Genomic DNA, 27,089 nt, shown 5'->3' on the forward strand with positions numbered 1-27,089 from the left:
AGAGTTTAGATCTTTGAGGACGTTGTATGAGAAATAAACTCAGTCAGGAACAGAATACTCTATATTTATCTTCTCTAAGAGATTAGCTTTTTACAGTGTTTATCTTTCTCCCTGTCAGAATAATCTCTCAAGACATTCAGAACAAACTTTGATTAACATTTTCAGGAAACAATGATGGCACGAGGAGCAGATGATCGGATTTAGTATGACTTCTATGCGCTGCTGCTGGGAACAACAGCGTAACTGCAAGGGAAACAACTGGAGAGCCTGACTATATGAGACACATCATACCACCATACCATTGTGTCACAAAAATAGAGGAACTATCAAGAGATATTGTGACAGAATTGATTGATTGTTTTTATTCAACAATTATCTAAGACACTAGCAATGCTGTAAGCTGCAGAGCCAGTTGGCTGAGAACTCAATACACTTCTTCTGTTGTTGTCCCTTGAAAGATGCTTTGAAAACTGAACAAAGAATTCATATAATCCTTCAAATGGTCTAAAACTAAATGTGTAGATTGGCAATCTTAAAGTCAATCCATTGACTGTCAAACTGCATTTGATTACAAACAAAATAACCACAGTTGCAAAAGACCCTTTCTACATGTTATGATGGATCTGGGGCACAAACCGGATGAACTGGTGAGAGGATAAATGTAAGAGGGAGAAAAAAATGGGAGTGTACATGGGATGAGCTGGTGTTCAAGTGTGAAGGGCACAGAGGAGGAAGAGGGGGACATGTAGCGGAAGATTTACAACATAAAATTAGTCACAGTTGAGATCCTCGCCCGCCAAAAAAGAGCTGAGCCATGGCATGAACTCAGAGAAAGCGGTAGAGTTGAAACATCTTATGAATGTAGACGCAGGAGCTTTAGACAGAAGAGCAGATAATGAGTCGCCAGTACCCGTGATTGGACGATTCCCCAATTAGGAAGATTGAGTAGGAGCGACGAAGATGTACACGATCACTCTCGCAAATGTCACCTCAACAGACTAATGTCACATCAGCACGGCTTGTCTTCTGGAGATTATGAGCGTGCCGCGGGAGAGACGGCAGGATTCCTGAGGCGGCAATCAGGATAATGAAGAGGCTCAGTCCACGCTGCTTCTGTGATGACTTTAATTACACACACTCTCAGAAAGTCTTCACACTGAACCAACAGAACCAACCATGGAATCTTGGCAGACGCATAACAAGTTCTACCGTTATTACAGTACTTGACCAGGAGGTTGCTTTTTTAGCTGCACCATGATTAACTTTAGCAGCCATCTTCATTCGAGTCCTCAAGCAAAAAAAAAAAAAGGTTTTCACTGATAAAGTCAAACCGCGGAGAGGATTGAGATACAGTACTTGGTAATAGGAAGGAAAGAGGATTTGTTGAAGAAACACAGAGCATGTTGTGTGTCGCCTGCAGGGGATCTTAAAAACCAAACATATAAGCTGTAAGCTATAAGGGTAAAAGCACTCCAAAACAGTCCACCTTATATACTTTACAAATCAGAGGAAAATATCATTTTTAAATTAGGCTTTACACTCCTGTCTACTATTAACAATTCATCCATACGTCTGTGTTAGTGAGAGAGGAAATATGAACAAATTGAAAATTGTAACCCTTTAATAGTAATCTTTGCCATCATCACCTGCATGTGCCTTCGATACACAACTCTGAACAATTCAGTCAATTCTGTCTTATTTAGTCTTTACAACATGCTGATTCCTGATCCATCCGAACCTCGTCATGGGCGATTCAGAAAGATTAAAACTTATCACAATTTTTTTGTCTCTTCCTATTTCTTAAGACATTATTATAGATTATTGAGCTGGATTTGTTTTGCCTAATATAGTAAATTATGTATATAAATATTTATATTGTGTCAGATTCATTTCATAGAATTTACAATAAATGTGCCATAATGTGTTTACTAGCAGCTCCACACAGAAAAAGTGAAAAAAAAGAATAAAATCTAGTTATACTTCATGATAATCATCAATATAAAACACAACCGCTCACGTTTAGCTGCAAGGTTTAGGCTGTACTTTAAAGTTAAAGTCCATTTTTTCACACACACAAATATTATTTTTATGTTGTTTTCTTAAATGTGTGGAGTTGTTGACTGAAGTGAGTGTGCATTAGCTGCCACAGACTCAACTGAGTGGGTGCATTTCGATCGCCCAATAAAAGCCAGTTTTGTTACCTGAAAGAGTTAATTTCTAAGATGGCTCAACCACGAGTTCGCTCGAATACCACGGTTCAGTAACAGACAGTGTCTTCACAGATACTATGTCAAGAACTTATACAGTCTATGGATTAAACCCATATTGATAAATTATCTAGAGCCATTCTGGAGGGCCATCAGCAGGTTGTTTGGTTTTATTTTAAATATGGTAGAGGGTAATATTTAAGAGTTTTAGGGTCTATTGAGCTTGGGTTACGCTGCATAAGATCTCATTGAAAGAAATAGCGTTTAAGGGTTACACTAATGAACGCTCCGATTTAATTGGAAAGAAAAATACATATTTCTGTTGTATCGTTTGGTTTGGTCTACGGCTAAGCTTGACACATATGAAGACAAGTCTACCATAAATGTTGACTTGACCTCAAGGTGACAATTGGCCTAAACATTTGAAGTGTGACAGGATTGGTGAAGGCAGAAATCCGGCAGAATGTCAAGAAATTGAATGTTGAACCTGGATTTCTGTTCCTATGATTCCTAGGAGTGTTTAGGAGTTTCAGCAGAAACTTCATTTTGATTAAAAAAATACTTCATACACACTAACAATAGAGAGTCTAACATTTTTTAGTTAAATTTACAGATTATTTTCAAAGCATTTACTGGTTTTGACCCCTGGTACCAGTCAAATTATGATGACCCCTCCTCCCATGCCCCCGCCACCTGGTACACCAATCGTCATAATGATCGATGACATGAATGAATGTGTAACTTGAAACTTTAGAGAGCTGTGGTAAAGAAAAATCTTAACATTGTATCCTTGTAACACAGAAATCTTGGAACAGGTCTCTATTGGAAGTGAAAAATAATATATATACAATATAATATTGTGTTTAGAACATCCTTGAATGACTTGGAGTTAGATTTTTACCAAAGTGATTTGGGCTTACAGAGTACGAAATACAATATTGTAACAACTTTTTTCCGACAGTCTTATTCACACACCTCTTTAAGACATTTGATTCTCATTCACGGTACAAACAGAACAAAAACACTCTTGGCGCTTGACACTATTCTATAAAAATCAAAACAATCAACCATTTATAAACTATGTGAAAACCTACAATTCCAAAAAGAGTTACAATCATAGCCATGATAAACATTTTAAATGTTTCCATCATCGTGTTGAGAAAACCATTAAAAGTTACATAGTTATGTCATGAACATCATTTGAATACAGAAACAGGAAGAAAAATAAAATCTATTTGTAAAAGTTGAGAATGTTTTTTTAGACTTATACAATTCAACTAATAAAGTATCATTATTACAACACACAAATATGTATTATAATTGAAAACTCATCAATGATTATCAAACAATGAATTCTCCTTTTGTGGATCAAAATCTACTGATGGTTCCACACACACGGTTCAGGACCAGAGGAGAGAAATCCTTCCAGGCTGTTGCTCCTAAGCTTTGGAACGATCTTCCTCTCTCTTTGCGCTTGATGGATCTACTGACTCCTTCAAGAAACATCTTAAGACATTTTTATTTGTTCAGGCTTTTCCTTGATTTTCTGGAACTTCTGTGTTGTTCTCAGTTTTATCTTGACCTTTAAAGTTTATATGTTATTGAATATTGTTTTGATTGTTTAAGCGCTTTGTGACCCTGGTCTGGAAAAGCACTATATAAATACAAATTGCTTACTTACTTACTTTCACAAGGAATTAACCTCCATAGAGTCTAACACTTATCTAAAAATGAAAAATTGGTTTCCTAAGTTCTTATCTCACGATACAATGTGGGTTGTGTTTTAAGCTTTTAACATAAGATTTACAAAAAGTAAAAATGTTAAGAATAGAGTGATCCTCTCTCCTAAGGAATATTTTTGTTTTAATACTTGGAACTTTTTTTATTCCCTGTTGAACGTAAATGTTTGACTGATATTTTGTATAGTTTTGTATAGTTGGATGTCAAGATTAGTGTTTTGTTCTGTTTGCACCATGAATGAGAATCAAATGCATTTAAGAGGTGTGTGAATAAGACAGTTGGAAAAACGTTTTACTATATTGTAAGAAGTGGATTCAAATGTTAGATACGAGAGAAAACTATTTAAAACGTTGGAAAGTTCCATTTCCCAAAGACCTCAACTTGTATTTGGTACTCTGTAAGCACAAATCATTTTGGTAAAAATCTAACTCCAAGTCATTCAAGGATGTTCTAAACACAAATGGAACAAGAGGCTTGACCTACAATGTATATTAACTTGTGATGCCCATCTATTTTTCACTTCCAGGAGAGACCTTTCCGAAGATGTCTGTGTTAGGAGGATACAATGTTAAGAGATTTAAGAGATTAAGAGAGTGCTAAGTTGCTGTTGTATGTCATCAAGCATTATCACAATTGCTGTACCAGGGCATAGGAGGAGGGGGTCATCATAATTTGACTGGTACCAGGGGACAAAAGGTCATCAAATTACCCAGTGGGGTCATAAATCATTTTTATGATGACTAAAGTATGTGTAGTATTACTCTATCAAGATCTTGCTAAAATGTTGTGTGCCGACAATAATAATTACACATGATAAATTAAAAATTAACGTCTTTAAACCAACAGAAACACTATATTGTGCTGCTAATAGAGGTTAAAAGAAGTCTCAACAAGTGCAGTTAAGGTAGTTTGATTTGTACCAAGTGAGCGAGGAAGTTTAGAAGAGCCGTGGGTACATATCGGCACGAAGCCTGGCCCAGTCTGCCATCCTGTGGGCAGAGCTTTTTTCTCGGTTGAGGATCTTGGCAATCTTCTTCAACTTCTCCTCGTTCCTCTCCAGGTAGCAGAGCCCCTCTGCCTGCAGAAGATTCAGCTTCTCCTGCCGACTCTCATCCATGGAGATGTCTTCGCTGATGTAGGGGTTGAAGCGGAAGTACGTGTCCGCTGGGAGGAAGACGTCCAGCATGGCGTGAACCTCTGCGTAGACAGACGAAGCCATGTGTGAAACTATTCATAAACATTTTAATGGCTACGTGGTGAACCAAAAAACGAATACTGGGAGCAATGATGGGAATTCACAGGCTGTCAGAATCATGATGTCGAACACGATAAAGAAAAAACACTGGAGGAAAAACAATGAGAAAAAAGAACGCATTGACATGCAGAAAAGGCCATGGCTAGGGTAGAAAAACATATTTGTTTGTATATTAGATCAAAGGTTTCTTTAACAATCAGACGTGTATTTGTTTAAAATAATTTCTCCCTCCCGCTTTGCAATGAAACAGTCATGGAAAGGACAAGAACACACACAGGGATTCAAAATTTGAACAAAGTCTCGGTTCTGAGCCAAATTAACTAAACATTTATCAGTGAATTTAGCAGCTTTATAAGGGAAAAATGGAAGACAAATTTGCTTTTCCATCAACCAACAAACTAACCCCTTTAGTAAGTTCTCTCTCATACAATACTTCCCCATATTTACTTATCTGCCTCTTATTTTCCCAAATAACAGATGTTGGAGAAAGTTGCAGTCAAACTACATCTGCTACCTTTAATATTTAAGAAAACAAGTGCATCTGCTTCCCCAATGAAATGAGAGGCTAAGCCTTACTTTGTGAGATGTTGTCTGCTTAAAGTTCCTGCGTTCACATGAAATCTGTTGACAAGCCTAAGCGCAGAACGCTGTCATCTGAAAATCCAACCTGTCATCAGTAAATATCTCAGATTTCCCTCTAAAAGGAAGCAGCGAAAATGAAAGAAGCAGCTTTCGAAAAGAGAAAGAAATATCTGCAATAAAAACACTTTTGCTAATCTGCTGTTTTTTTAAATAACAAAATCCTGCTGAAGAGCTGGCGAGAGTTAATCCTGAATGTTAGGAGGAACGAATGTGGGAAGCATTTGGGTCACACGCAACGGCAGCTGCCAAATTTAGGCACAGCAGAGGCGTCCATGTCTGGAGGTGATAAGACGGAAGAGTTGCTTAAACCACTTGAGGATACAATGAGAACAAAATCAATCCGTTGACTCTTGTTTTTTTTGCACACAAATTATGACCAAACCAAAACTGTGTGACCAAGAACAGCATAACAAAACCCATGAAGTTTCATTATTCCATAAAAAGCTACAACTGCAAAAATACATCACTGATCATTAAAATCCATGACTTGGTTTTTCCTACAATGAAAGTTTCTACAGAACAAAATGTAATATTTTAACAAATGAGCCTCTGGGGTTAAACCATTGGCATGGGAGAGTTATTTTAATCAGCCGCTAAAGGTTCATTTGTTTTTGCTGCATGACCGAATTTCTGTGCTACTTTCTGTTTAAAACTCAACCAAAATAAGCAAAAAACAATCTACTGCAAGGTTTATGACAGGATTGTTCTATTCACTTTTTCTCTGTGATCTACATTGACAACCTACATGGACAAATGCAACTAGAATGATCTCGACAGTGAAAAGCAAACGTGGCCTAACTTAACCTAACCATAGATATTTTCACTTTGCACTGAGGTTCTTTAATATAGATGTTCATCTTTGTCTTCGCCTTCCATCAGGGTCGGGTCACAGAGACTTTAGCTTTAGCAAGAAGGCTCAGACTTTATTGTCCAGTTTTTCCATTGTCCTGTGCTTCCGGTAACTAGGTCTACCATTTGGCCTTCTACTGGTGGGACATGTCCTTAAGACCTCACAAGGGAGGTGTCCAGGAGTCATCCTAATCGGATGCCCAAGCCACCTCAACTGACTACTCTAAATACTGAGGTTCTACTTTGAGCCTCTCCCAAGTGCTTTGTCAAAAAAAAACGTATTAAAATGACCGTGTTTAGTAACTGAGTTTTGTAGCGAGTCTAAAAATCCTGTCTTGGTCATTTCTTGTGTTAAAAACATGTATTTGATTTTGTTGAAAATGTGACTCAACTCACCCTCGGTGTTGGTCGCACTGCTGATGACGTTGGCCAGTTTGGTCTTCAGGCTGGTGTATGTAGAGCTGCTTTTTACAGGAGCTTCAAAGCGTCCGGTCCCCAGCGAGACCACGCATTCCAGTGGTGTGTTGGGCCACAGACACTGGCACTCGTGGATGGCGAGGGCCGTGGGGTTGTTAATGAGCAGACCGCCATCCTGCACACAAGACACATACAGAGGTTGCGGATTGTGTTTGTTCACTTATTTGATAAGGCCTGCTGTGCTGCTTATTGAAGAACGTGAGAAGAAACAACAAGTGGAGATGATTGAGGACCAACTATATTGATCTTTTCACCAAGAAGCAACTGAATTGTTTTGGGGTTCTACTTGCCGTCACTGTGTAGCTTTGATATCAAACAAGCACCCAGGAGTGGTTTAGCTTTCGATCCATGGTTCTCCCAGGGCAGTGGGGGAGTAACTGAAGAGAGTGTTGCGATTGATGAATAGGCATGAGGATGTGGGGCCGCAGGGCTGGCAGCAGGATCAAACACACAGGGGCCACTCCTCATTAATGAGGCGAGGCTTGGGGGGGGGGTGGGAGCCGCAGGGCCGTAAGAGTGTCAAGGGAGGTGCAGAGAGAGCCCTTGTGTATGTGATGCTGGTTCATGCATGTTTGAGTGTATTCAAAGAGTCAGGGCTATGAAGATGCTGAATGACACGGTGAGTCGATTCTGACAGCTAAAATGCTGGGGACACAATGTGAGACCAAGAAGGACTCCTGACCATTACAAGACAACCGTCAGTGTTTCTGATGTGCACACCTCTGGAGCAGACGGTGATGTTTAGAAAATGATATATGGTGACCATGTCATTGATCTGCTTACAGTCCGGGGAGATGCTCAGAAAAATCCAATCATAAAGTCAAAGAACAGCAAATTACATCTAGTTTGACTGAGGCACAAGATCGACATAAAGGTTTCATGTATTTGATATGAACCCATTTTAGCTGTAATTTTATTATTTTAAATGTTTAAATTATATCAGGCAACATTACCTACGAATCATGTAATAACAGAACTGTCTGCGATTTACAGGCATCCAATCAGAGTCTTCCATCATGAGACACAAAAGGATATAAGATACACACAAGTTAAGATTCATCTCAAAATGACAAGATAATAGTTATGTCAAAGAGGAAAAACTGTATTTAAATCTAGGTAAAGCCATGACTGCAATCTTTTTAAGTGAGGAATATAAAAACTAGGTTCCATTGACCAGAACTCTTCCTTTATCACAACTTTATGCACTTTTCTGAAGATGAAACGAGACAGCAGAAGTGTGTTCAGATGTGCTCAAACAAAGAAACCAGCTGATTATTTGCAGATTCTACAGCACCAATGTGTTTTCTACTCCTTTTTCCATGGCATGAAAACCCAAAGTAACAGAATCACTTACAGTATCATTTACAATAGGCTTCCTTTAATTGAAATATATAAAAAAAGAAAACCATTACAATCATTAAGTGCCAGAGCACGGCTCATTTTTCCTACCAAGTATAACACTAAGGTTACCCAGTGGGTCTGGCATGCTCAGACAAATAGCACGCTGCTGCCATTTTTACAATTCCTGCCATAAACACTGTAAGTGAGATTGCCATGAAGGGCCTGTGTTTGATAATACAAACATACATATTTCTTTCCTTGCTACAGCTCAACAGATCAACACGGACAGTTTGAAATATTTAAACTTTTGGTGTCATCAGTCTACAGCGATAGTGTTGTTTCTTAAATAAAATATTTTTCGCGGTTCAGCATCTTATAAAAATCCCGGGGCAACTTTGGGTCCTTTTTTTTTTTAAAGAATGTTCTTCTATTCCTGGCTCAAAAGGTTTTCTTTCACCTGTAATTCTAATTACAATTAGATTCAAGTGTTTTAATAGACAGAAAAATGATCATTTATAGGGATTTAATTTGCGATTGCTAATTTACACATTATTTTTTCATTTTAACCTTATATTTATTTAATTACAATTATATCCTGAAAGTATATAATAGTCAAAAAATTACAAATACATTTTTTTTGATATGCAATTTTTTATTTTCTGTTTTAGTAGTTTCATTTTATTAGGTTTAACAATAATAGCAAGGCTCTCTCTCTTTATTTAGAAATATAAGTATCTGATCAAGCCACCCATGTACTTGATTACAAGTGAGACAGCAGATAATAATAATTTCATAAACATCCTGAATTAAAGTGGTAGAAAACAATTTGACTTCATATATATATATATATATATATATATATATATATATATATATATATTTATATATAAAAACACTTAACAGATTAATAAATGTTTATGTTGGACTTTTTGGGGAAAGTTAAGGATGAGCAAATGCTAACAAATTAACATTCTACCATTACAGCAGAAGTGTTAGAGTCATCTCTGTGAATGATATTAAAAGTTATACAAATATTTTTCACTGTGCCACAAGCTTTAAGGAACTGCAGCAGAGGTGGATGTTTGTCAAGATTCCATGTGTCTGGACTAGCTGGGGTGTAAATGAAGGCAAAGAGAGAAACGCCTTTCTTGAAGCTGCTGCTAATGGACCCGCTTTGCAGTTTACATCAGAAAACCGCAGTGGAAACAAGTCAGCGGTTTCTCTTATCACTTACAGCACAGCCAGAGAGAGTCCTTTCGAGCTCGCTGACATTTACGGCAACATTCTGAATCGTCGGGACTAATGCCTGCGGGCAAGTCGAACAAACATACTGTGGCCGACGTGTAACATTAGATGCTGGTGGCACAATGGCAGCACTTGTCTCCATTTCAGTGCACCTGCTTAGTGATTTAAAGCTGGTGGACAAACGCAGGGCTTTCAAACTGCGGGGCCATTTTTCATGCTTTGCTGCCAAGAGCAACTCCAAGTGTGACTTCATAAAGAAGCATCTGGCTGACAGTGCGGAAGCAGAGACACTTTCTGTTTAATATCCATACTCGGCAAGCTGCCACTTTTGTCACACAATGGTTTCCAGAACTTGTTCGGATAAAGAGTTCAGTTCCAAACAATCATCGACTTTGGAAATAAGCTTTACATTTAATTCTTTAACTGTGAGGCACAGCGCACTGGACAGGACAAGGGTCAAGTCCATTTACAAAGCTGTTGGCACTTAAATTAAATCAGACTCTAATCCGTCAACATTCATTTACATCAGAACAAATTGATACAGAGGTGTAGTGTGGAAACTGTTAAAGTATATGTTAACACATGATTTAAGGCATTGATTTGACTCAAATATAAATGTTTAAAAATAAAAAACTGTACATTCTATCAAAATTTTCTTTTCACTTGATAACTACCATCTTCCTATTACACTATTTAAAAACACATTTCCTTTTTTTGCTGACACTTCCACGATGGTTAATTCTAATACTTTGTTTGCAAAAAATAATACATCACGATAAAGATAATTAAAATAGTCTTCATCCTAGAAACCACTAACAATTCCACCTTTTCTTCATGAAAAGATCCATAAAGTCAGTCCTCAAAGATCTCGACTCCTTGTTTTTTTTCCATATGCAAATAAAGACTCCACAGGCTCTCATTTGTTCCACTCAGGTAAGTCAGGTGACGTGGAAAGTTCTTAACACCCCCAGGTAAGCCTCTGTGTACACGATCAGAAGGAGACAAACAATTGAGAAATGAAAAAAGCAATTTGTCAGACTATAATAAAACAAACGGAGTTAACAGATGTTCCCGACTGTCACCATAATTATGTGACAGATGCAAAAACTGAATTACTGTTTAGTTAGTTTCATGCATTTAAGTAAGATGCATCAAGAATATTAGACAATTTCTCTGAGTCAGACTTAACAATCTAAATAAAAGTCAGACAAGTATATTGCAACTTCAAGTAAGAACAGAACAATTTCTATCCATCTTTTACATGTAGTTAAGAAGTCCTGTACATAACTAGACAAAATTGTAACTTAAGTCTTTGTGCAAATCTACTCTGAAGAGATTGTATTATTCTTAATAATCAGGCTGTACAAATGATGAATAATATGATCAGAGCTCTTGAATAATTTCCTCATATAATATTTAATTATTCCCAGCAACAGTTGATGTCGGAGCTGTAAAAGCACATTTGTTGATACTCCAGTTCTAGATCCTCTAGTTCTCGACTTTGCACCAGAGGTGCTAATGACTTCTTCGCAAATTTGCTCCTCATTTCCGTCACGCCTGAATTCAGCAAATATTTTCCGCTAATCAGGCCTTGTATACCAGACTGTGGCAGATGCACACATTAACAGTAAAAACCAAAAAAAAGATGCAAGAAGCAAGTGAAATAAATGTGATGAGAATGGCACAACAAGATCAGTTCCTCGTTTGTCATTAACTTTTGCAAGCTTATCTCTTTTGTGTCAGAAGAACAGGCTGTTGATAAGGGGTTGCTGAGTTAAATAAAAAAGAGTTGCTATCGTTAATCGCTAAAAGTAATTTCACGCCCGAGTGTGAGTCAGCTCTCATTAGCCGGGCCACACAAAACTTCCTCCTCTTCAGTCAACCACGGTGTCTGTCAATATCTGGGCCTCTCAAAACAAAGCGGAGCACTTGCTTAAATCACACAAGGTGGCGCTCCATTGCTGCCCAAGTGGTTATCTTGTGAAATAAATAAAGGTTTAATTCTGGTATATTTGTTCTCGGTATTTGACAAAATAAGCCTCCTTTATTGGCCATGTAATCAGGAAAGTAAATCAGCTGACTGAATTAAACCAAAAAGCCTGAATGGAATCCCATCGAGACAAAGGCCGCCATTGTCGCGAGCAGGAATGACAGCTGTGTCAGTGAGGCAAGCTCTCTTCTCAAGAGGCTGCCAGAGTAGGTCAGAGGTCGCCATGGCATATTATGTCGTCGCGTTGACCAGCTCTCCTTGTGGATTCTTGGCATTGCAGTCGTCAGAGGTCGCAGTGAGGTTCAAGTCATCTTCACGGGCTGACAACTGAGGTGGGAATCGTTTGCGTGTGAGCCAGAAGTGCCCGCGAGCAGGCAAAGCAATTAAGATCCTCTGCTACCCTCTCACATACACGCTCGCTCGCTGAATATATGACCACACACACACACGGAATTGACACAATGAATCACACCTGCCGCCAGTAAACACTTGGATATTAATAGCTTCAGGAACGCCTGCCGCATATTAACCGACACTTGAATCCCAGGGGGGGGCCATGAACATATTTGATGACTTCATATTTAACTTTACATTATCAGGCTCAGTCATTTTCTGGGCAACTTCATTTTACGGCTGTAGTGGCGAAGATCTGACTCAACTCAGGTGAACGTTTTCCCTCCTGCACCTGGGACACATCCTTAATTTATAGTTTGAAAACAATTTAGGTTTCAATTTTTTTTTTTTTTTTGGCCGTCAAATTAGATGTGTTTTTCTATGTTTCGGGGTTCAATAACGTGCGTTTAAAATAAAGTACTTTTTTTTTTTTTTTTTTACAATTTACATGCAAATATTCATGCCGTTTGCGCATTTTTGTGTTGAAATTAAACTTAAGGCCACTAGATGGCGGCCATCATTACTGTAGCGAAAGCAATTAAATCCTGCGAGATCCTGCTGATGACTGAGGAAGAGAGGATACACAGTCATACACCAGCAGCTTTTAAAGTTAATGTCGGGACATATTTTAGTTTGAAAACAAATGAAAGTCCTACAACTTAGTCAAGAGTCATGTGGTCTATAAGGTCGGAAATCTGAGCAAACGAGAGGTTTCGTGAGTGGGGGCCCATTATGATGTCATAATAGCTTCACTCCTCAAGCCAGCTGTACTCACACCTAGCTTTGTTTATGCAACGAGTCCTTTCAAGGTGGAGACTTCCGGGATTTATTATGCATGGTGACAAACATTGATGCTTGACCAATCACAGAAGAGTGGGTGTGGTTATGGTAAACAAGATTTTTTCTCCAGAAAGTGTTTTCTAATGTAAATAATAAATTTAAATTAAAAGGGAGTTTTGTTCAAACAGACACAATCCAATGAGTTAGAAAGAGGTCCAAGATGTCTGAGTGTTCTAATGTTCTAAGTGGGAGGAAAATACAAATTGAATTTTATCAATAAGTCCAAGTAAGCAACCAACTACAGACAATGAATACAAATTTTAAAAAGATCAACTAAACTCAACTCAACTTTATTTAAAATACATTCAATGGGAATACAATTTTGAAAAGAAAGCTAAAATATATGAAAGCTAGTCGTACACTTCCAGGACGTGTTTCTACATTTCTACAACAAAATGGCACTGGATACACATTTATTGCAATTTCCAGCAGCTTCTCCGGAGGGCAGTAATTCTGCTGCAACAAAAGGCTGTAAGGAAGTGTTGTGTGTTGAATCCCATGAGAGCCCAAAACAACATTGCATGGTATTAACTCAGAATATTCATAATATCCAGATGACCACCACTCATAATTAAGAGTACTCAAAGATAGGCAGGAATGTACACTCTTATGTCACCTGAACCTGCCTGTGGTGCACACAATTCCCCCCAAATAAAATACTGTCAGAAATAAGTATTTTAGAATGAAAACAAGTAAAATGTCTCTTTGTTGACATTTTAGAAATGTTGTTTTTATTGTGGACATGTCCATAAATACCCAGCTGCAGTCACCAATAGAGGGTTCTAAATGTCTAGGAGGACATGACTGATAGTTAGCTTAATAATAGAGAAAGATAAAAATTTAAAAAACGGACCTAAAAGTATAACCACCAACTAGCCATGTAAGAGCCACATCGTCAGACCACAAAAGCAAGCCAGCTGTAGAATCTCTAAGCATCATATAACTTTAAGTAGCAGTTTCTAGCCTGCAGTTAGGATTACAAAATCTGTTATTTGTAGTAACTCAATGAGAAGCTAATAAACCAAGCCGGTTCAGCCAAAGCAAGTTCCAACTAAAGTAGCGATAATACCAGAGCCAATATAATGAAGAGATTACCCCTGGGGCCAGTAGAAGAAAGAGCATATATACGTGGCCTTTAAAGTTTCACACGCAACTTTATTATTCAGATCGAAGAGCTACTTCCAAAAACGGTCAAATTTATGAGAGCTAGCTTTCCAGGAAACCCCAAAAGTTGGAGGGCCAAGTGTAATCAGTTAGTACAGCGAGGCAAAAAGACATCAGAAATGATGTTGCCTCCTCTGATTGTGCCTAAATAACTCTTACACTTAATAGTTGTGGCAAATAAAATGAATGCAGATCAACCAGAGCTCTCAAACCAAATCAACTTCTTGTTCTTTTCGGAAACAGCACCAACAAAAAATGATGAACTTCTACTATGTTTTCTAAACCATGCTGCAGTGCCGGCCAAGTTGGAGCCGAGAGGATCGTTCATGCAGGAAATCGGTTAAAAAAGTAAAGGGCACCCAAGCAAGTTGTAAAATGAAACAATATTTTCACATGAAAAATCATAACCCATGCTCTTGCAGCAACACATCCCTTGGTGAACAGTCACTTGACACCATGGATGAAGAGAAATTCATTTTCAATATCCAGAGTCACCAACTTCGTACGACACCAGGGCTGGGATGATAATCAGGAGTACCGGGAAATCCCTGGTGGACCGTCACACATTTGGGTTGATGCTTTCAGGACATTTATTAATTCAATTCTGCGATCTTTGAAACACCAAAGAGATTTAATTGACAGCTGGGTGATCCAATTAAATATTTTATCTTTCACCTTATGATGAAGAAATGATCCAGTTAATTTTCTACCCAGAAAAGGACTGGTCCAATCAGAAAATTAAAAAACATTCTGCCCCAGTAAGACATTGTAGGGACAACGCAGTTGTAAATCTACTTATAATAAAAATAGAAAAAGCTGAGGTTAAAGTGCAATAAAGGATCTGATAGATTGCAGGTTATCAACTCAAATCATAGTTGCAAGATTTAAAAGTGTGATAATGACGAGTGAAGCCTCATAAGGGTCTAGAAAAATAAAACGGGTCTGGTTTGAGTCACAGCAATGCAGGGTGTGGTTCCAAACAGTCACAGCCAACTCAAGAGTAACTATTAAACCAAGAAATGGTTAACATTAGAAAATAATTTGAGCGCATGCATACTTCTACTGATCTTCTCGTCACACCTTTATTAGCATTTTTCAAAAACTGATCAAACACAAAACATTTTACACATCTATTTATTTTTACAGATTTTTATTATTATTATTATTATTGTTGTTATTGTAAGTATAGCTCTAGGAGCAAAGTTGTTGAGTTCAGGTATATAGCAAGACTGACAAGAACCAAACTGTTTGGAATACAGTTACCAAGTAGAAATTGGTGTAATATTGTGTACTGAGCATCATGGCAAAGTAATAGCCAAACTGTAAAAGAACAAAACCCTGGTATTTGGGAATTTACATTCCACACCCAGGTCTGCCCCTGAGCCAAAAATAATTCCGCAGGTTTAATGTCTAAGAGGATAGTTCTTACCCTGAAGCTCAGCTTTATCACTTTGTCAGCTACCGATCCCTCCCATCACTGATCCACACACCAGCTCAGTGTATAACTCATGAACAATATCTTCTCCTTCAAAATTGTGAGAACAGACTAATCCTGGAAGATGGCATTCCGAGCACTGGTGTCAGCTAATCTGTATCTTCTGTATTCTGGATTTGTTCTGAAACACAAATCTCTTTAAGGCTGCTCTTCAGGAAAGTGCCCTTTCTGCTCTTCGTTAACGATAAAAAAAACGCTGACCTTCCCATTTCTGAGTGAAGTCTTTCTGCTGAGCAACAAGCCATTCTGTGGTGGCTCTCAGGAGTTGTTAATGAGGCTGGTGTTGCACTGATCCGATGCCTCCCATTAAAGCCTGGCAGAGGTGGCCACAAAACATGCTCCCATTTCACCTATCACTTTGGCAGGCTCCATGGCAACAAGGCAGATAGAAAGACTTCTTCCTCCCTCGTTTTTCTGCAGGTAACCTGGCGCCTTTTTAACATTTTCAATTGTCATCTTGATTAGAGCTAGTATTTATAACAAACCGTTTAACCAGGAGTTAAATACTTTTGGCTACTATTAAAAGTGGCACCCACCATACTGTGGTGACAATTGTTGGACAAGCTCATTGCCTGCTTTAGTAGTGCAAAAGCCAGTCAACCACTCAAAATAGGACCATAAGGAAATAGTGAAGTTAAAAAAAAAAAAATGTAATTTTACCACTTTTCTTTGGTGCTGCTCTTTCGTCATATCATCCTGTTCCACTCTGCCTGTAACCTCCTCTTCACCTCCCTTTGTTTTTTTTACAGTGTATATAAATGTTGTCTGATGGAGATACTAGATTTATCCACCAAATGGAGATTTTTGATAATATAGCAGTTTGCTACAGCAGTTCTGACTGACTGAAATGTTCTATGAGATATTTATGTTCCACATCATAGTTATCTGCACATAAAGTATAATTAGTAGGAAAACCAATTAAGTAGTTACTCTCTTCGCACACATGCTCCTGTTTTATGCATCTACAATTTTTGTTTTTCTCATGCATTACAACCATTAAAACAGAATTCTACGAATGAATGTGCTCATGGAGCTATCTAGAAAACATCTATGTACTTAACATCATTAAATAGGTAAGGACAACTAGAACTTTCCTAAAAAAATCTGGGAAGTTTAATTATTGTAAATAGTGGTGTTAACAATACAAAAAAATAACAATACAGCGATAAATTGCGATGGCTTTTCGCAATACTGTATTGCTAATCAACAGCCCTGTATCCATTTCATTTGGCATTTATAATATATTTACTTTTTACATTCTTTCTTTTATGGTTAACATTTCAATAAAGTGTGTTCGAAATAAAACGGTCTGATTATTTTTTACAATAAGCATGCAAATATTGACAACATTTGTGTTGGAATTAAACCTCTGACCAAAGCTAAAGCAACAAAGAATCCAGCAAGATCTTAGCAAAGACTGAGAATGAGAGGATACAGTCAACCCCGGCAGCTTTGAAAGCTGATGTTTGGACATATATTGGTTTAAAAATGAAAGCATTAACGACTTTGTCAATGTGGGTCATGTGCTAAATTCTGCAACACCAGAGTCAAGTACTCAGACAATACCAGAAATATATCCTTGTTCATACAGTATTGCAATAGCACAATATATTGCAACGGTGTCCCTGTATTGTGATACGTATTGTATCCCCATATTCTTTCCAATAGACGCAGCCCTAGTTGTACATTTGCATTCAGTGGGTGCTAAATGAATGTATAGTTCTAATAAGGGATTTTTCTGCAACTCTTGTGTGATTAGTTTCCCTCTCAATTAAATTAGTACAACACATCTTGAAAATCACAGCTCATGTGTGAACGTATCAATTGTCTGCAGGTGTTTTCTCACAGTGCTGTGCTGTCTCCTAATGGTGCCGAACCGACAGCAGCTCCACAATCAGCCGGTTTGTTTTTTTAATGCTAACGAGGAATTTGCAACACCCAAACTGTTCGGTGTGATATTTGTAAAAACTGCGTTTGGCTAATTTATGCTTTCCAGAGATGATCAGGGCTCGCAAGGCTGAGAAAGTCTCACAGCACAGGTGGGTTTCCATCAGCCAGTCTCTTTCATTCTTACCCTTCGCGGCTAGCAATGCTTCCAATTAAGAGCGTAGAAGCAAACTGAAGTCGCCTTTGATGAGCACATGCACGCACAAGTGAGTTATGTTGAGCCTATAAATATACATTTCATAGCTTCATTTTTATGAAGAATTCACGATATAAGGAGATACTCCGAATGACTAAAACATAAAAACAGTTGTGCTGCTGAAAGTTGTTCACCACTTTCTCTCGAGCTCATTTCCAATTCACATGTCCTTCGTTTGAGCTTTTACTTGAAGGCAAACAGAGTAGACGTCAGTTTTGAGCAGTAAAAAGATGGAGAGCAGATGTGTTTGTTTCAGACTGCTAATGCAGGCCTGTTAAGAGCAGATCAATGTAAGTGAATCCGAATGAACCAAATGAATCTAAAAACCAACAATGACAGCAGGGAAATGGAGTTCCTACCCTTCCCTCACTTTGCTGGTCTTCAGGGCTCCAAAATCGACCCGCTGTCAACAGTGGTTGAGCAACATTGACACTCACCAGACCCCAATCTTAATCTCAACAGTGCTAATGGAGGAAGGGGTGAATCTGGACTGTTTGTGTATGCAGATTACATTGAGCAGTTGTTTCACTGCAGATGCTTCTGGTCAACATCTCACCTTAAATCTAAATTAAGCATTATATTTATTTTGTTTTGTGTAAAAACTCTACACCACTACAGTATGTTTGTGGTAGACATAATAATACATAAATGAGGATGTCAGTTTCACAGAAATAGAACACATTTTTCGGTAGTAGCACCTCGGTTATATTGCAAAAGTGAGATTCTCTCAAAAGTGAGAAGCAAAAGTGCCTGACCTGGTGGAGGTCATTGCCCAAGGTGAACTCCCGGAAGTAGCCGGGAGCCGCTGACGAGGCCCGGAGAGCCTGCCAGAGCTGGTGTTGGCAGCTGCCGAGGTAGTGTGAGCGCACAGTGGGAAGATGGTTGTAGTTTCTGAAGACATAGGCCTTCAGAGGAGTGCCCCTGTTAACAATAGTACTTATTGCTGCCACCTACAGGAGGAGAAACACATGACATGAAAAGCATTTTACATTTTAATAAAAGTGCCTCTTTTGATAAAAGACTTGATGATGTTTGACAAAAAGACAAAAGCAAGGAACCAGTTGCATCACACTTAAAAATCCATGTCTTGACAAAATGTCAGATCTCAGAGAATAAATAAGACTGGTGGTCTGAAAGTATAATTCAACAAGCAGTCAGGAGTCAGCTGCTATATGAAATCATAAATCTGTCACATTCACTGCCTTAGATTGCGCCGAAAGGGCAGTTTCATAATGTGAGACGGTCCACGACAGGGAGAGAAAGAGAGGAGTAAAAACAATAAACAAGGTGGATATGAGACTTACCTTCGGACATTCTGGGTTTCTTGAGGTCTCGACCAAAATGTGTGAACCCATTTTCTCTCTGTATAGAAAGTATAATATTATTATAAACTTAATGGAATACTAGATGACATTTGACACGTTGAAGTTTCACATTACTTATCAAGAATATACAGTAGAATCAAAAAGATTTAACAAAAAGGGCTTGGATCTGATGCATATACTGTAGAGGATTGATGTATTTTCTACCCATATCCTCTCATTAGCTTTATAGATTGTGTAGACCAATGAGATGCATTGTCCAGATAAGGATATAGATAAAGGAGAATTCAACTCAAATGATACTTTCTCACAAATATAACCGAGAATAACTTTTGCTTTACTTAAAGAAATGTAAACATGAGTTTCTTGAATAATATATGGATTTCTTGCAGGAATTAATAAAGATGGAGCTTATATGTTTTTTGCATGCCACAAATTTGGAGCAAAGATAACTATTTATTAGAGAGCCCACAATAGACAAGTGATCATCAGAACTAGACTATTGAGGAACATGATCTGTCATATTAATTACATCTGCTTCAGCAGATAAGGGTCAGGGTGGACATGTTGACTAAAGCTGCCATGAGGGTAATCAATACTGCATTGCAGTGTTTTCAGAACATCTCTTTTTACTAAAACTTACTTATTGAGCAGTTTGAAATTAAAATCAACATGAACTAGTAGATCATATCATAGTCCTTACCTATACCTAAATAATTACAGCAGACCCAGGACATTTGACTATTAATTCTCCGGATTTCTGGTATACAAACCCCATACACACACATATATATATATATATATATATATATATATATATATATATATATATATATATATATTTCTACTCATATTTAAAATTGGAACAAGTTTAACTTGTTACTGACTTGAGGACTTTCTCCCAGGTCTCGCTGTCATAGAAAGCATGGTTCCATCCCATCTTCACTGCCCCGACGATAACGTTCTGCTTGAAAACATCAGAGCCCAACTTTCGATAGAGATCATCACACTCGTTGGGTGAGACCTGAAACACACCCAGCATGAAACCCAAGATGGCACCTGAAGGAAAAGGAGACATAAAAGACAGAGAGATAGTTTTAGCAACAATAATTGACTCCCTCGGGAGAGAAAGCAAAAGCATTCAAGTCTTGACCACAAGAGAGAAGATGCTTGTGAACACAACTGCACAGAGATCCTCAGGGCCATGTCATTAAAAGTTCTGATGAAGTTGACCATGATTTAGACTTTGTTTTTTACAAGTCCTTCAAGCCGCAGTGCAGATGTTGGCTTACATCTTCTACTTAAACAGAAAAAAGTCAACTAAAACAATTCTTAAGAAGAACATTGATGTAGACTGATAAATCTTTAAAAACATTTAATTGTAAAAAATATCTGTAGCTGGGCGATTATTAAAAAAAACAAGATTCACTTGATGAAAAGATTGTATTAATTAAAATCAAATTAAAATACTTAGTAAAAATCTGAGAAATATACCCATAAGCAATGTAGGACATTCAATGTGATGTGTGATGTTGATTAACAGCGCCTCCCTGTGGACAGTTTATTTCCATTCATTTATCTCGATTAACAACGCATGTGCCTTAAAGTATCAAGTAAGAGTGTGAATGAAAAAAGTACAATTATATATTCTGATGGAAGATATTTACAAATATTTACTTGGACCACAAAAACGAAATGAAATGTTGGAGCCGTTTTTTGCATTTTAAAACCAGAATACAAGTCTGATCTGCTCGGTTAACCTGATTGTTGTGTTTTAGTAAAACACTGCCGGTGCTTCCCATCATTTACTATATTAGAGGTTCAGCTTTGCAACAGTTTAAACAACAACCAAACAAAAGATTACACATTGATGGATTGTTGTGTGAGTAAAGCTGCAAGTCAACCATGTAAGTTTCCCTAAAGGAAGACATAGGATATACAAATTGCCACTATAATGGTTACTTTTCAACTCCTGGTATCTGCAACTGAAACATTCTTATGTCTATTAGTCCAAACCAGTGTGGCCTACATTATTTCACTGTCGATCTGAGATACCGTATTTTCACCGTACCTTCAATAAATGGCCTATTTTAGAACGTTTTTCATAAATAGGGCGCACCGGATTATAAGGCGCATTAAATAGAAGACACTGCAGTCAAAAGTTTGACTGGCGTTGCGTTATGCATCCACTAGATAAAGCTGTGCTAAAGGGAATGTCAACGAAACGGTCATATAAAGTCAAATTTGATTAAGCGTTCTGACAACTATGTTCACTCCCATGGTAACGATGTTCACACGTTAATGTGCATATTGACAATATAGCATTGGTCACTCTTCTCCCAAACGTGGACGGGAATTTTCCCTGATTCAGTTAACACGTAGTAAAAGAAACAAGTCTGCTACTGCTAATTCAAACGTTAGTTCATAACTCAACATTGTTCAGTTACGTATATAGCACGTACGTTTACTTGTCGATATCTTTACTTAATCCATTAGCCCCATAACAATAAACTATTTTAACGTGTTAAGCGGTGGATGAGATGTGCTGTTTCAAATCGCATACGTGCGTACTCAAAGTTAGTATTTTTAGTGTGTAAGTGCGTCTCAATTCTTAGTTCTAAAACCCCCACAAAACTGAGTATGGTTCAATGGACACTGTTGATGTGTCTCAAATCGCATACTTCTCTTAGTATACTAGAAGTTAGTATGCATCAGGATAGTGTACATACTATCTAGTACGCAAATTCTCGATCAGTCTCAAATCAAATACTGCCGCTACGCACTAACAGAAAATGACGCCACAGCTTCTTCTTCTACTACTATTTAACGATGGTTGCAACCAGCTGTTGGAACGCTATCGCCGATACCTGCTGGCAGCAAGTTTCACAATTTGGAAGAAGAAATAAAGAAAAAATATTTTATTTTTTTTATTAATAAAAATATTTGCAAGATATTTACGCCGATATCAGAACCAAAGTCATTCTCCTCCTTTTGGCTGAAAATGCACCTACCTCTAAGTATATGAATATATATATGCATAAGTCACCCACCAGGTAATGTTCATATATAAGGCGCTCCGGATTAAAAGGAGCACTGTCGTTTTTTGAGAAAATGTAAGGATTTAAGTGCGCCTTATAGTGCGGAAAATTGGGTACTCAATTCTGATCTTGTCCTCTCTGATCACCCAGATACTCAACCAGCTATCGCAGCCACCTCACTTTGCTTTTATCTTCATCTAGTGTCACAAAATGCAAAACCATTAAACAGCATCACTTAATGTACTTAAAAAAACTACAGATCACCCTAGAAATCTTGGTCTTTCATATAAATCATCAGCAGTTACAAGTGCAATACAATTAAACATGTTTCCGCTTCGTTTGAAAAATACTCTTTTTCATCAAATTGTTTGATAAAAGTAAAAATTAAAAAATATTTTAAAATAGTGCTGATTATCTTTGGATTAGTGACCACCCCCTGTTGAAACAATATAACACATCTATGGGGCTCAGCAGCAGGATAAAAGACACGCTCATTATTAAGGTCAAAACACAAGCTGAGCAACAAATGGGTCAATGAGTGATCAGTGATGCTGCTCTCTGCTTTGATAATCCCGACAAACAGACGCACACAAACCGACAGAAGCAGTGAAGATGAACCACCTACCTGTGCTGACGCCGCAAATGTAATCAAACAGTTTGTAAATGGGTTTGCCGCTCAGAGTCTCCAGTCTTTGTAGAGTCTGAAGAGCTAGAAGTCCTCTGGAGGGAAACATAAACACACAGACACAAGATGACAAAGCACGTAACTGGTATCAAATAACAAGCTATTTCAGTGCTGTACCTACATTCACGCTCAGAGAGCTAATTTTGGTAACCACAGGAAAGAAATGTTGAATAGATTACCTTAACCCTCCTCCATCTATTGACAGGATCCTGATACCACGTCCCTTAACAGGTTTTTGGTATCCCACCAGTGAAAGGGCTTCCCTTACAGCAGCACTCAGGCCTGGATCATTAGCCTGCTTCAGACGCAACAGACATGGGATCACCTTTTCCTACAAACAGGATATGGAATATTTTGTGAAGTCAGCCCCAGAAATGCAAAATACTTATGAATAGGACTCTTTATCATTAATTATTATTGTAAGTTTTAAACTCATCCTATGTATTTTTGTCTTCATATCTTTTTCTTCATCTGAAACATTTACTTAATATTTTAGGAAAAAAGGAAATTAAACACTGTAACTGATGTTGTAGTTTTCTTAATGTTACCTCGATTTATGAATTATCAGAAAAAGGAATATATATATACATTTGTGATTTTGTTTTAAGCTGGCAAATTCCTCCATTAATATACATTAATATTATTTCAAAAACATTCATAATGTGTTTCTATAATAAAAATATTTTAGGGTTCACAAGTTCCACTTTAAAGATAATACATCAAAATAAAAAATAAAAATTTCTCAAGTGCAACACCAAAATCAAACAAAGGAACAATGATACTCAATAAGAGTAATATTAATAATAATTAATAATAATAATAATAATTAATACGTTTTATTGTGACTGGATAGAGAATGAGAACGTTCTCAATTCAAGTTTTTTTTTGCTGTGATCTTGAAACAAACGGCATTTTTCTGAAAGCTTACCAGTAAATGCCCTTTTGAAAATTTAATAAATAATAATAAATGTCACGCAAGAAAACACCTACCACACTTTGAATGGTTATGGGTTCAATTTTAAGACGGAGACACCTTTGCAAATATGTGCATACAAAAGTGTCAAACCTATTAACAGAACAAGGTACCCAGAGTGTAAAAGGAGAAACTGACAAAACCTATTAACAGAACAAGGCACCCAGAGTGTAAAAGGAGAAACTGACACAACAAGAATCTTTCTTTCGTTTTGTAAACATATATACATCCTAGGTAGGTTCCAGTACACGATCAGATTACTGTTCAGGAACATCGTTTCTAATCTGACATATTACTGCTTTAAGGTGGAGGAAGCTGAGCCTTTAAATTAACAACAGTATATTTCACTCACTCTCTATTTATAATTGTAAAGATTACAAGAGGGCAGGGGGAAAAAACAGCTCTTTCCTGAGCTCCTGATTTGACCATATTTGTGGATTTTTGAAGTTCTTTCCATGCCGGACACTCAATATATATATATATATATATATATATATATAAAAAAAACACTTTAGGTTGCACACAAAGCCAACAGAAGCTAATATAGGCAATGGGAGGTTACATGATTGTATGAGATTGCATAGATGTAGGGAGGGAAGTCTAAAGTCTGAAGAAAGTGCAGACTGGTCAACTATAGTGTGAAACCCTTATTATTACAAGACGTAATGTAAAACAGATTTTCTTTTTAATCAATATGCCTGTTTGATGTGCTAGAAGTAGATATTATTTCTAGAATTGCTTTACACTTCCGTTAACCGAGGCTTTAAGATAATTGATAAGGCAGTTAATAACTATTGGAATTATCTCGTCAATAACACCATAACTAGGGCTGAACGATAATTGAAAAATATATAATTGCGATTATTTTCCGAAATATTGCGATTATTTTTACAATGTCCTCTTTTTAATGCATTTTTAATCCAATACAATAAATGAATAACTTTACTTCTTTACTCTATTAAAATGTATTTCTCTTTGATTCTCAAGATAAAGCTATTAAGTAATTTTTATGATAAAGGCAAATTAAGCATACCTTAAAATAAAGGGAGAAGGTTTATTTAGTTACTCTAATTACACTTGCAAACAAACATAATATATTCACTGCAAATAGTAAAAAACACTGTTAAAACGTGCTAAAAGTGTGATGTAAACATTTATATTTATCAGTCAATAATAAATCATACAAACTTGTGTAGTGCAGAGTAAAGAAAAGTGAAAACACTAGTCATTCTTCTTTTTCTTACTGCATATTTTTGCAGTTTCTCATGTGTTTAAGTGCATTCCCTGTCATACACAATAATATATTATAATTTACACAAAGTCTTCATCCTGGCAAACACAAACAATTCATATGCCAAGATATTCAGATTATTTACCTTCACTGCAACACCACGAGTTTCTGGAAACTCCAGAAGATGATAGCTCAGGTCCTCCACCCTGCTTATGTAAACTCTTACATCTGAGGCTCTGTGAAGTGCCTGGACCAGACCTCGAGTTCGGTTGTCCACACTCACCCTGGCAATTATCTGTTGGAAAACCAAACATTATTTATATAAACAGCAACAGTGGAACACAAATGGTTAGCTGTAATTCAAAGTATTTTATTGATACTTAAGTGTTTTTGTGGACTTACCTTTTCCCTTTGAATTAGAAGTTTCCTGGCTTTTTCCTCAGCGGCTTTCTGCTCCTTATTCACCGAGACATCAACCTGTTTAGCTTGCACATCCTCCGTCTTCTTTACTTCGACTGAGGTGTTCTTTAACTCCACTGTTCTAAACTTGGGGACCAAAGGAGCAATGTAGCTGCCAACAAAAGCTTGCACAGTGGGGGCAGAGTAAGACAGATAATGTCCTAAACCTTTTTTTGGTGAAGCAATTGGAACTGGTACAGCGGATCCACCATTATCAAGAGACGTTGATCCATTGGTTTTTGGAACTACAGCGGAGTCAGATGAACCAACATTGTCCACTTTATTTTCCTGAGATGCTGTACTGCTACCAAAGTATGAATTGATGTGATGCGCCAGAGAGTTGTATGTTTCGTCCAGGTGAACATGAAATGTGCTGGGATGAAAAAGTGCTGCCGTTTCTTTGGGCTTCTTACTTTCAGCCTCACTTGTTACTGGTTTAGGATCCTCTAGTTGCTTCGGAACAATAGTTTGGACTACGGAAGAAACAATCCTGACCTTCTGATCCTTATTCTCTGCTGTAGTTAAAGGTTTAGCAGTAGCAGCTTGTCGGGAATTCTGAGTCTGTTGTGGAGAGGTAGTGTCACTGGAATAAACTGTGGCAGAAGATGGAGTTGGAGTTTCTTGTAACTTAGGTTGAGGTTTTGTAGATGAAGGAGCTGTGGAGACATTTGAAACAGGAGAGGGTGGAGCCACGCTTTCCTCTGATGGTGATGACCCAATAATTACTTCTACTTTTTTTCCACCCTTTACAGCATCATGTTTAAGTCTGGAAATTTTGGAAAGAAGTTCTGTGTGTGTGCCACTCACAGCCTTGGAAACTGTGTCCAGAGTGCTCCTTACCCGAGACATATGATGACTTAAACTAGTAGACCAACGAGATACAGATGTTTTCAAACACAAAGTGTTGGTGTGAAATCCATGTTTGTGTTTGATGTGATTAAACCTCCATTTCTTTCGGCTTCTGATCCATATTTGGTTGAACTGCTTCGCTCTGAGATATCCAGTTTTGCTAGGTTGTAGTAAATCGACCCTGGGGTGAAAGAAGGGAATTAATGGAGCAGCTTTATGTTTAAGAAAATATAAAGTTCTTCCAACTGTAAGGAAGTTACCAGACCACTTATGACTCATGCCTTTGAAATTTCGGGAGTTTACTCCATCCCAAAACCACTAGGCTTATTCATTATGATTTCAATTAGGGGGAGATGATCCACAAAACAAGATGTGCAAAATAAATCTGAAAAACAAACATGGAAAATGTATACAGTAACAACAGTAATGACAAGATGACACAGTACCTGACGTTCACTGCCATGCTTAATATTTAATATACGCTAGGCTGAGCTACGACAGATAGCTTATATGCTAACATGCAAAGTGGGAATACGAATTTTAAACTTACGGCGCTCTTTAGGTGGTGCCAAGAAAGTAGGAAGCCTTTACGTCCTGTTATTGACTCTTCTTTGAATATTCAGGCAACAAAAATAGAGAATGTGTTGCAACTAGGGCGACTCAAGAGTCCCAAATATGGGCTGACGTCACACAAGAGAAAAACAATAGTCACGTGATCTGCAAGAGACTCGCTATTGGTTATAAATCACTT

At 37.6% G+C, this 27,089-nt stretch overlaps 1 protein-coding gene across 3 annotated transcripts; it reads right to left on the reverse strand.

Moving 5' to 3' along the window:
* Positions 1-1,108: 1,108 nt before the first annotated feature.
* LOC148072706 (calcium-independent phospholipase A2-gamma-like) lies at positions 1,109-27,024 on the reverse strand. Of its 3 annotated transcripts, none has more exons than XM_087797052.1 (10): positions 26,889-27,024; positions 25,433-26,723; positions 25,176-25,325; positions 23,006-23,157; positions 22,767-22,861; positions 19,991-20,162; positions 19,086-19,143; positions 18,537-18,731; positions 7,090-7,285; positions 1,109-5,144 (listed from the first exon to the last, which is right to left on the reverse strand). In XM_087797052.1, exons 2-10 carry the CDS (start codon positions 26,615-26,617, stop codon positions 4,885-4,887), a joined length of 2,463 nt encoding a protein of 820 aa, XP_087653178.1. In that variant the 5' UTR covers positions 26,618-26,723; positions 26,889-27,024; the 3' UTR covers positions 1,109-4,884. The 3 variants fall into 3 exon arrangements, with proteins under 3 accessions (XP_087653178.1, XP_087653179.1, XP_087653180.1); XM_087797053.1 differs by having other exon boundaries at positions 25,433-26,519; positions 26,889-27,013; XM_087797054.1 differs by lacking the exon at positions 26,889-27,024 and having other exon boundaries at positions 25,433-26,519; positions 26,599-26,723.
* Positions 27,025-27,089: the final 65 nt, after the last annotated feature.

This window comes from Callionymus lyra, chromosome 8 (genome assembly GCF_982586985.1).
Source record: "Callionymus lyra chromosome 8, fCalLyr1.hap1.1, whole genome shotgun sequence".
Taxonomy (NCBI): domain Eukaryota; kingdom Metazoa; phylum Chordata; class Actinopteri; order Syngnathiformes; family Callionymidae; genus Callionymus; species Callionymus lyra.

Excerpts from the sequence above, each read along its gene's own strand:
- LOC148072706 (XM_087797052.1), bottom strand. The coding sequence starts at position 26,617 with ATGAGTCATAAGTGGTCTGGTAACTTCCTTACAGTTGGAAGAACTTTA. Across the intron at positions 20,163-22,766 it reads CATTTGCGGCGTCAGCACAG|GTGCCATCTTGGGTTTCATG; the intron begins GTAGGTGGTTCA and ends CTTTTCCTTCAG. Across the intron at positions 18,732-19,085 it reads GAAACCCAGAATGTCCGAAG|GTGGCAGCAATAAGTACTAT; the intron begins GTAAGTCTCATA and ends CTCCTCCTGTAG.